The sequence below is a fragment of the Pelecanus crispus genome, chromosome Z, assembly GCF_030463565.1.
Source record: "Pelecanus crispus isolate bPelCri1 chromosome Z, bPelCri1.pri, whole genome shotgun sequence".
Classification (NCBI taxonomy): Eukaryota; Metazoa; Chordata; class Aves; order Pelecaniformes; family Pelecanidae; genus Pelecanus; species Pelecanus crispus.
In genome coordinates this window covers 80,292,203-80,303,482 of record NC_134676.1, presented here as the reverse complement: position 1 = coordinate 80,303,482, position 11,280 = coordinate 80,292,203, and the positions used below count along the sequence as shown (strand labels likewise).

The following is an 11,280-nucleotide window of genomic DNA, read 5'->3' as shown; positions in this document are numbered from 1 at the left end:
CCAACACAGTGGCGCACTGCCACGTTGAACACACAAAAATTGTGTACACTCAGTGGAGCAGTCACTGCAAGAGATGCTGTCTGGAACTGTAATTAGTGTTCCCAATGAGCTATGGCAAGGTCACTCCATGGGCACCTCTACCTAGTACAAACTCTTACACGTTGGCTGGGTTTCAATTTTTTCCTTTCGCTTTCAACTTTTTGCATCATATCCCCACACTAACACAAAGGCATAAACCTCCCATCTGCATTTGTATTTGTAATGTTATTTTAAAAGATATAACATAGGGAACTTACTGTTCTTTATTTTCACTTTTTTTTTTTTTTTTTTTGTCCTGTGCCCAAAGGTGTGCAAGGCACTTTGCAGAAATAACAGTCCTTTCTGTGGAGAGGTCATTTTAAACATTACCTTCTGCACTTATTGTACACATCGAGGTCAGTCATCGAGCTGACCAGGGTAAGAAATCATAATAGAAAACGCCTACGTACACACTGCACCAACTACAACCTATAATCTCTTTGTGCACACACATCTTTCTAGAAAGCCAAGATTCTGATTCTTCTGTAAGTCACACAGTTCTCACCCATCTAACCGCAAACAAATGATCCTGTTCAGCAGGAATTTTGTTCTACTTTGTCCAACTGCAGGGAAATATCAGTTGAACTGGAAGATGGTTCCAAAAGTGGAGCTCAGGGGCTAATACTGCACTAGCGAGCTCTTTTAGTCTTCTTTGCATGGGTAAAATAACATCCAATAAATTAAATCAGTATGGCTTACTTCATTTATTTATGTACGCTTCACAGCTGCAGCATTCATACACAAACATTCATTACTTTATAAAAAGATTAAAAAATGGTTATATATACAAAATTATTTACTTTTTTGATTTTTGTTTGTTTTTTACAAAAAAAAAATCCCCCAAACACCAGGTCTATCTCCATTTTAGAATGCAGAGACCTGTAATATAGACCTTGTGGTTAATGTTGTGAAAGTAAAGTTGGTGGTTTTTTTTTAGATTTTTCTTTCTTTTCAAAAAAAGTGGCCCTGGTTGATAAAGTTAATGTATTAGCACTTGAATTTTTACAGGCCCTCCTTGTCATACACAACTCCCCCATGCAGTCTTTTCTCATGAATGGCGAAGCCAGAATGGAGAGCAGAAAAAAAGTTCCAGATTGCAGTCCCTAGTTCATGCTTCATGCCACTTTTATGTGCTCTGTCTAAACTTTGCATCGCATGGACACAAACTGTACCTTGGATGGGAATTGGCACAGTTCCCATTTAAAAAAAAAAAAAAAAAAAAAGTCATGTAACTTGTGTGTTTATCTTCACCTGATAATAGCAAATTTCAGTCAGTGAAGTTATTTCAACCATTTCCAGCCTAGGTAAACAACATAAAAACAATGTCATAAATGACTGAAGACCTCTGAGGCCGTTCTAACCATAAATATGCCTGAAATTAGTGTGACTTTTCATTTTATATACAGGATTTTAAAAACAACACACAATTAAACAACATTAAAATCATCTTATTTACATTTTCATTGGTGCTAAAATCGAGCTGTTTAAATATTGCAGAAGGCTGGTATATATCCTAAAATGGTCCACACCGATGGCATATAGAAAACTCATAATCTTTATAGGCTGGAAATGGTTTTCTTTTATCCCCATAAGCACTTCTCCTTTTTTTTTTTTTTTTTTTAAATTTTCTGATAAACACCATATTTTTGCAAAATGCTTTGTGACTACCGCAGTCCATAGTTTCAAAACAATTTGATAATACTCCTATAAGTGATAGAAAAGGCACAGAAAGTTATGACTTTGGCTGAAATGGTGGAAATCCCCATTCACCATTTAGCTCTCAGCGCCTTGAATCCTGCCACGTCCTGATCCAGCGATGATAGTGTTTTGATGAATTTAACGGTGCTCCCTTTCCTGATGAAGAATGTTTATAGAAGTATTTCTTAGAGTAAGTCCTTTGGTATGTGGACGCTGCAATGAGAAGGAGGGAAAAAGGGAAATTAATTTAAAATTGTTTAACTATGAATGGGCTGGCTATACTTCACATTACAGTTCCATTTATTCTTGATTAATTAGAGGGTTAACAAATTATTAACTGACACTATGACCATGTAACAGACAGGAGAAGCATCTCTTACACACAGTTAGACCACAGTTGCAGAAAGAATTGTTAGTATTATTAGGAACCTGTTGATTTCAGGGGCTTTGTAAGAGTGTTCTTGTTTACTTTAAAAGAATCTTAGTGGCTTCTGTGAAAACAGAAGAGGAACATTTTCATTAGTTTTGGAGGCCTGATGTTTTTTGCTACAGATAGATGGAGCAGTATTGCTGCCATAGTTTGTTATACCAGATTTGCATTTCTCTTAAAATATATGTTTATTACTTATAAATCTTAAATTACTCTATTGTTTCTGATCCAGCACTGGTTTGCTTTCAAAGAACTCACGATTCATGCAAGTAATTTTAGGCATATCCCATCTTCCATTCCCTTGACACCGTATGGTTGGAATATGACGCTGGATGAAACCATCTTTGCAGTGATATCTAATAAGGGAGTTGATCTCATAACGAGGTTTCATCTTCCCAAAGGTCTTTGCATTTTCCACAACAGGAGGCTGACCGCAAGCAACTGAAAGGAAGAGAAAACATAACCCAAAACATCAGTTTGTAAATCCACTTCTGAATATGATACTGACCTCTAAACCCTGGCCTAGGGAAGATGTCAAGGGACCTCAGTTAGGCTCCCAAGAGACACATGCAAATAAGGACAGGGAGATCAGTATTTTCTGTAGTTCTCCAGTCTTGTAGACCAAATACGGTAATGGTGAAAATCAGAAACCAGCAGATAATTTGGTTAGTTTTGTTGGCTTGATTTAAATTTCTGATGTAGCTTTGAGCCACAAAGGTTGGCACACTCACTCAAAGAGTGATTTTCACAGGAAAGCTGCAAAACCTGCAAACCAGTGACATTATCACAGGCAGTTAATAAAAAAGTCTCGTTTTCAATACTCCTCATGTCTTCCTCAACAACAGACTATTTAAAAGCACTTAAAACTTATGGATCCATCAAGGCCCAGAGAACATGTTAACAAAAAGCTGTAAATGGTAATTGGGAACAATGGAGCACACACAAGATTTTGGCTGCTTCTTTACTTTCTCAGTCTGAAAAGGCAAAGTCAATTCCCAAAGTATTGCTGTAAGCTCCTGGTAACAGACAGGTTTCCTGTAGGTATCAGGTCTAACGATGTATAAACCAAATTTGCTTTTCAGATTCCAGCAGTGCCATTAAACTAGATGGTTTTGGAAAAGAGGAAGACAAAGGTTAACGTTACTCGATGGGTGAAAAGTATTCTCAACTGAAGCTGAAAATCTAACCACACACCAGTGCTCAGCTGCCACCTCTGACTGCCTACGAATATTCTGCTGCCCACAAACTTCACAGCAATGCTATCCCAGGAAAAGAGAGTTGGTAATATTTTCATGGTATGCAAGTAAAGCAGGCCTGCCAGGTACATGAATGCCTCTTTTGCTGAGATCTGTACCTAAGAATAAATTTGCCTGGTTTTAACCAAGAGTTTCATCTGTGTACACTTTTTGTGCCTGACTCAAGAACGGATCAAGTACAGGTGTAATATCTGGATAGACAAAAGATGACTTTGTGAGGCTAACTCAGCTGAGGGCTCACTGTACCGGTCACCAGAAATCAGCTAGAATTTGTCATTTTAACTTTATAAAAATGGAATTTAGAGAATTACGCTATTGTTACTGGAAAGTTTGTACCTGTTCCTTTCTTGCAGGTATAGGTAAGGTGATAATTGCATGGTACATCATTCCACTGCCCATTCTCATGCCATATTATAACAACACAGTCTTCTCCAGCAGAAAAAAAGCTGTCTGGCTGGTTTGGTCGCCAGTTCTCATATTGCTGCAGAAAAGAGGAGTAAAACCATTATTCCCAGTGCTGGAATATATTTACATTCCATTTTACAGAAGAACACACAATATGACCTTTCATGAAGAGCGATCTCAATTGTTTGATTCAGGCTGTTAATCATGAACTAAACAAAGCTAGACTTATAATATCCTCCCACTCTATTAACAGATTATCACAATGGGAAAAAATATTCTGATCTAACTTCTTACTTACTGTAAACTGATGTCAGGTGAAAAAAACAAAGTGACACAATTTAGCACAAGCAAAATCTGATCCTAAGTGTGTTGAAACACACTCTTTCCTACATAGACAGACATGAAATGGAGTGCCAGGAAATGCAGTAAACTCATAACCCTCGTTAGTCCACATCTACTAAATGGCAAATTACAGGCTACATACTCAGACTCAAATTATTTATTCTCTGACCTCATTTAATGAAGTCATCCAATGGGATGATGTGCAGAATTAGGTGTAAAATAAGTAAAGGTGCAAGAATGCACTCCCAGATCATTGCAGATTGATATTTCCATTAAAAAGGCCTAGGTGGCAGACTGAGCATATACAGCAGCCTTTCAGCTTTTGAAATAATGACCCAAATTCTGCCCTCTGTAGAAAAACTAACTCCAGACATCTATGAATATATATGAATAAAAGCAGAAACTGCACACTAGTTTTAGAAGTAGAAATCTGATTGTTGGTATGTGACACAAAAAAAAAAAAAAAAAAAGAAAAAAAAAAGACAGAGAGAGAGAACTTCAAAATATCTTTAGCATAAAAAAAAAGTATTTTCTTAGCCCTGCACCTGGGACACACATCTGGCATATCAATTTGGGCAAGCTCTGTTCTTTGGGATCCAAGCTGGCTACATGCAGGTCTGTACTTATTTAGCTACATGGCTCTGCAGCTTTCAGCTCTGCATCTACCTAAAGATATGTCCCTACCAAGATCTGTCATTGCTGACTTCTGGCAGGCTGTGCACAGCTCCATGCATGGGTTAAACCTGCATTTATTCCACTGTAGAACACACTAACACACTCTTGCCGGCATGGCTAAGCTCATCATTGCACAATGTAATTTTCGGATGAAAATTAGGGAGGATTCAGTCTGTTTTTTCAATCAATAAGCAGGGAAAATAGAAACAAAGGGAGTGGCACACTGATTGAAAATCTATGCAGTAGTCCTTGGCAGGGGACATATAACCTACTGTTCTTGCAGTCAGCAGAGGTGGGATATTCTTTATCCCACTTCCTGTTTCATCTTGATCCCAAATGAAGCACAGTAATTTGAGATTTACATAATGTTATGTAAAGTGAGAGAAGATTTGGGAAACTATTTTTAGTGATATTCTTTGGGATTTCTGTTGTGTCACTCCAAGAAGAATTTGATGAAGGATAAAAATAGATATCTGAAAGAACTGGAATTCACATAAACACCAGACATTAAATAGGCAGCTAGCCCCATGTATGGTCAAAATGACACAGTTTCTACAGTGCTTATACTTTCCTCAGTGCTTACATCTTTCTGTCTAGAGCTGGCCTATATAAATGTCATAAAAGTTTAGCTTTCTATTTTCTTAACTTTATGAAATAACTACTATTCACTGCATGGGTGAACACATTTTAGAAATAAAGTTAACATACCCCACACAAGTAGTATCTACCTTACAATGAATCAAACTATGAAAAAACTGAATTAAATACTTAACCTTTTCCTCCCATGTGTCATCTTACCCATCACAGGTTTTAATTATCCAAGCAATTTAACAATCGTGGTCTAAATAAATTTGTTCTGCACTGAATTTATTACCTCTAATAAAACATCCCCCTTTTTATGTGGAACTAACTTAATTCCATCTCTACATTTCAGTGTTTAATAGTCCTAAACTACAATATACCCTACCTCATTTACTCAAGTCCAGAATTCAGCATTTCACATGAGCTGATAAATCAGTGTATAAGTTTTGCAAGCACAGTAGCCAAATACCATACATATGAGTCAAATGGCATCTGCAGTGTGGGGGGCTTCCTGCAACACCTAGTGCGAAGAAAAAAGCAAGCTCTGCACATATCTCCTGAGCCAGCGAGAAAGAAAAAGGGGAGGAAGGAATATGCCCATGCATGGCATGTACTAATGTAACTCAAGAGCGCTCCAGGACCCCTTTTCCAAACAGGTATTTTGGAATGGCCGCTAAGCCAACGGTCTTGCACCTTTTTACAGCAGAGCTGGTTAAGGATGCAGGAATCCGATCAGAAAAGTTCATGCTACCACAACATAGAAAGCTACTGCATGCTAAACCAGGGATAGCTGAGTGCATGCACACATTGAAAGCCCATGTTTGCCGATGGTCCTGCCCCAATACCTGCTCCATCTCCTCTACATGAGGGGCTGTGACACATATTCAGGAGCACCACAAAATATAAGGCATTGAAAGAAAATTGGTGTAGGTTTCCCTTGTGCTGCAGGAAGTCTGTCTGTCTGTTGCAGAGGTGGGGTAAGCAGAAAGAAGTGATCACCTCTCATTTTCACCTCTGAATGACTTACTACCCAACCTAACTGAAAAGTAAGACTTGCTAATGTAAGTCACAAGTGTATGCATGGTCTGTTATACCGCTCAGACAATGGTGTCATGGTTTAACCCCAGTTGGCAGCTAAAGCACCACACAGCCACTCGCTCACCTTCCCCGCCCACATAGTGGGATGGGGGAGAGAATCGGAAAAAAACCCTAAAACCTATGGGTTGACATAAAGACAGTTTAATAGGACAGCAAAGGAAAAGAAAATAACAATAATAATGATAAAAGAATATATAAAGTGATGCACAATGCAATTGCTCACCACCTGTTGACCAATGCTCCGCCCATCCCTGAGCAGTGATCGCTGCCCCCTGGCCAGCTGCCTCCAGTTTCTATACTGAGCATGATGCCATATGGTATGGAATAGCCCTTTGGGCAGTTTGGGTCAGTTGGCCTGGCTGTGCCCCCTTCCCAGCTTCTTGTGCACCTGGCAGGGCATGGGAAACTGAAAAGTCCTTGGCTAGTGTAAGCATTGCTTAGCAACAACTAAAACACCAGTGTGCTATCAGCATTATTCTCATGCTAAATCCAAAACACAGCACTATACCAGCTACTAAGAAGAAAATTAACTCTATCCCAGCCAAAACCAGGACAGATGGGCAGCAACTTCTTAAGCTGAGGCAATCCAATCGCTTTCAAGAATATGCCCAGACATACAGAGACATAGAAAAATTAAAGAATACAGCCAGGTTAGTGGTAGAAAAGTTTAACCAATAACATCCTGACAGCAATGGAGACTTCAACAAGCCTTGCAGATGTTTCTTGTGCAAGTTATACTAGAGAGCTGTGTGCTTCCATAGGGATCAGAGTGTGTGAATGAAGGATATTTAATGGCTATTGGGGGTGTGTGAGCTGAAGGTGTTTAGCAGCTTGCCAGCTCCCACCCAAAGCACATAGACTCCATATGCCATAATGACTCCAAAATTTGTGTTTGCTTTGCTGGCAGGGCTGCAGCATAATGCCAAAGGATTATATCTAGGCCCTGTGGTTTATTCAAGAATGCCTGATATCCTCCAGAGTGACTTGCTGTTACCTCACATCTGATATCGTCATTGCATGGATTTATTTTGGCTGAATAACTCTGATTTTGCTTGGGTTTTGTGCCAGAATTGCTTAGCAGAGGAAGTTCCAGACTGCTGAACTGCTTTCTTAGGTCTCCACCCAGCTCTTCTGTAGTTTTTCAATTCCTTATTTAGCCACTGACAATGGGATAATGGTACAAAAAGATTCTCACAGTTTGAGTGGAATAAGTTCCTAGACAAATAAACTAGTATTTTGCTTTCCTCTTACAGATTACATTTTTGTATGACCATGAGCATGATTCTGGTTTTCATTTACACTAGTGTAAATCAGGTTTGACTGCACTATCTCCAGCAAACCTACATTAGTAAAAAATTAATAGGAAAGAACCAAATCCCATAAATCACATATTGATTTGTACTGTTTGTTTTCAAACTGTATTCCTTACAATCTCTCATACCAAGTGTGCTAAGTGTAAAGACTCCCCTACCCTTGCAATAAATGCAGTAAGCATCTAAGATACTCAGGTCATAATTATTCTGTGGGAAACACTGCCCAAAATACCTTGAACAAGATGCCCTTTTTGAAGTGGTTATGTCATTTAAGATCCTTGTATTTCAATGCATTACAGTCTTTCAAAAAAAACCCCAAACTTCATTCTTTGGCAACATGTACCATTCAGGTTTGTTTGGGTTTTAAGATCATGTCCAAAAATGATCAGCCATATTCACAGAAGAGCCAAAACCTGCTGGTGTCATTTCAACCACCCTGCTGTTAGGTTATATCTTCATGTAAACTATTATTGTCTCAGCAGACCAATGAAACTGCACTAAGGAGCACTGTGTTTGAATTGATAAAGTTCAAGACACCTTCTTGCCAACAACCAAGCTTCAGTCAACACCTTTAGCAATACTCTTAGCTGTATCATTCATAAGATATGACTTACGTTTCTGAAAACCTAAGTAGCTTCAAATGCTAGGTTAATACACAGAAGAAAAGCTGCTACAACCCTTTTAGTCCTCAGCAGAAATACTTACACTGGGTGATCACACAGGAGGACCTAAAAACTATTACTATCCTGGTTCTTAAGCAACATTACCAAGTGAAGTTTTCCCCTGGATTAAAATGTAAAGCACTTCCAGACTGTACATCTTAGGACACATAATTATGTACATGACTCAAAGTGTGCTTCAAAGGAGGTTTGGCCCACTACACTTTTCTCCTGCAGCTATAAAGCATGCTTTGCTGAGGTGGCTGTGGAGAGGGAAGTTCAAACCAATTCAGGGGAGTGAAGGCTGGAAGTGCACACCTCAGGCTCAGGCAGACATCCTGCAAAGCTTTCAACATCCATGATGGCAAGACACTTGTATTTTTTTATCAAAAAACTGAGGTTTCTGTGCAGTCAGGTAACTGCAGGACCTAGCCTTGGGGACAGGGTTTTGGTCCCTGTATGCTCATTTGGTCCTTTGGAACCCACACCTCTAGTCTGTCTTGCCATCATTTTAGGCTGAAAACTGAGCTCCTGTGATGGTTTTTATGCCTTTAATTATACCCTAATATTTTTTTTTGTTTTTTTTGTTGAAACCAAAGCCTGCACTAACTCATCGGGTTTACTTGTTCTAGCTTTCTCTGCTAAAGAGCACTGAAAATTGTCCTGCAGAAAGAGAGTGAATGGCCGATGGGTTAGAGCTGTAGCTGAGACAGGGTTCAGTTCTTCAGGCTTCCTACATGGCATTCAACAATGCACTTGGCTGGCTGATTCCCAGGCTGTAAAACAGTGACAATGAATTCTCTTGCCTCACAGGAGGAGCTTGCATATGATGGTTACAAGAGCCCATGAAGACATTTTATTAAGTTCCACATTTTTGGGGAGGATTTCCTTATATGGCATTGAATTAACTCACAGCCATAATCTGCCAGTTGGGTGACAGGCTGACTTTTCACATAAACTACATTTAAGAAATCCAGGATTATAGCAAGAGCTGTAAAACAGCTAACTTTATTAGATAGTCACTACTTTTTCTCATTCAGATGGCTGCTAATCAAACTGAATGAGCATAGCCTTCCCATCATGAACAAGATCCTACCTTGTGGGAAATTTGTTACTTAAATTTTCAGATAACCAGCCTTATTTGAGAGATTCATTTCCTTATTATTGTGTAATCCACTGAGCTCTTTCAGATGTTTGCGCTGCCAAGGTGAATCTACAAGTAAGCAGTATCTTAGCTTTCTGAGACTCATTTGGAAATTTCAGCTATTCCTTTATCTCCAGAAGGCACATACATACAAGTGGCTGAGATCAATCGCTTGGATTTTGCATTCCAAAATAGTCAACAAGCACTGTGTTTAATGCAGCACAACAAAATAAATTACTGATGCAAACAAAACTTCACTGCTTGACCTCCTTATTGTGTAAAGGCCAATAATCTTTTCTATATAACTAAAGCCAGGAAATAATTTACTTGAAATATATCCATTTAGATTTACAGGGTTAATGCTTTTCCTTCTGGGAAAAGGAAGCACGTTTTCAGCATGTTTAAGTAAGTTTAAAGTACAAAAGTACTTTAAAGTTTAAAGTACTGTCTTGGCACTTTTTGGCACTTGTAATTTCCAACATGATTTTTGTTTTCTTTCATTCTGGCTGCTTCCCTATCTGATTCCTTCTTAATGCAAGACTAATGAGGCAAATCAAAAAACCAAGGAAAGGTGTGGGGACTGGCTGACTGGACACTCTCTGTGCCATTTCATCTTAAAGTGAAGCAACATTACCTGCCTGGTATTTGTCACTAAACAAGCTGAAACCACCACTGCAAAGCTTACTGGTTGTTGTCCTTTCCCCTCCCCACAAAACTCTGCTAAGAACAGGAGTTAAGTTTTTTCACAATAGCAGAAAAATTCTTAGAAATTTTTATCAGGAAAGCCCCTGAACAAGTCCCTTGCTGTGGAGGTTCTGTTATAATTGCATAGCTTAACTAAAAATTACATCTCACTTTCAGTAAGTTCTGACAATTACCCAATTTTATAGGTTGGCTGAACCACAAGAAGATCAGCACAAAGTTACAATGAGTGCATAGATCAGTTCAGAAAACCATTGTTTGTGGCTCATGCTGTTATACAGCACTGACTCTGTTACATGAGGCACTCATGGGAAGTTTGAAAGGGATTGCATTTCCTTTCAATAGAAAAAATTCAGATTAGTGTGAAGTTTGGGCCATGTCTGAAATAATTCCATTAAGTTCACCCAGTATTTAAATGCATTTAGACATTGGGAAAGACAAGAAACTACCTTATAGCATAGGCTCTCTTTCACTTAATTTCACCCCAGTCCTGTAAAGGATTTTTCTGTTTAATTTTGTGAATGGGAGCAGTCTGACACAACTCACCAAAAGTGTTAATGAGATTAAAAACTCCATTCAGTGAATGTTTAAGAATATACTTTGCTTTAAAGACACAGATGGTGCCCTAAACTCTATAGGGTAGATCACATGCACAATTCAGACACATGCTAAAATAACTTGCTGAAGGAGGGACCAAGCTAAGAGTGTTGGTAAATCTTTGCTGGGACAAATTCTAGTCAATTTGAAGACACCTGCTATATTTAAATTTATCTACAGGTACACACAAAAATCACATGTCACGATCCTGCTATTTTTTAGATCATAGTTGAATGGCTTCCCTCAAGCACCCAGGATGGGCTTTATTTGCATGGGATTTGGGAAACTGGCAGGATTTGGA

At 38.8% G+C, this 11,280-nt stretch overlaps 1 protein-coding gene across 1 annotated transcript in view; it reads right to left on the bottom strand.

The window, feature by feature from the left end:
• Positions 1-1,858: 1,858 nt before the first annotated feature.
• Positions 1,859-11,280, bottom strand: part of VCAN (versican) — a 104,206-nt gene continuing 94,784 nt past the window's right edge. The window contains exons 10-12 of the mRNA XM_075726611.1: positions 3,799-3,943; positions 2,465-2,647; positions 1,859-1,989 (exon numbers count right to left, since the gene is read on the bottom strand). Of these exons, the coding sequence (XP_075582726.1) occupies positions 1,859-1,989; positions 2,465-2,647; positions 3,799-3,943 (459 nt within the window). The remainder of the gene's footprint in view (positions 1,990-2,464; positions 2,648-3,798; positions 3,944-11,280) is intronic.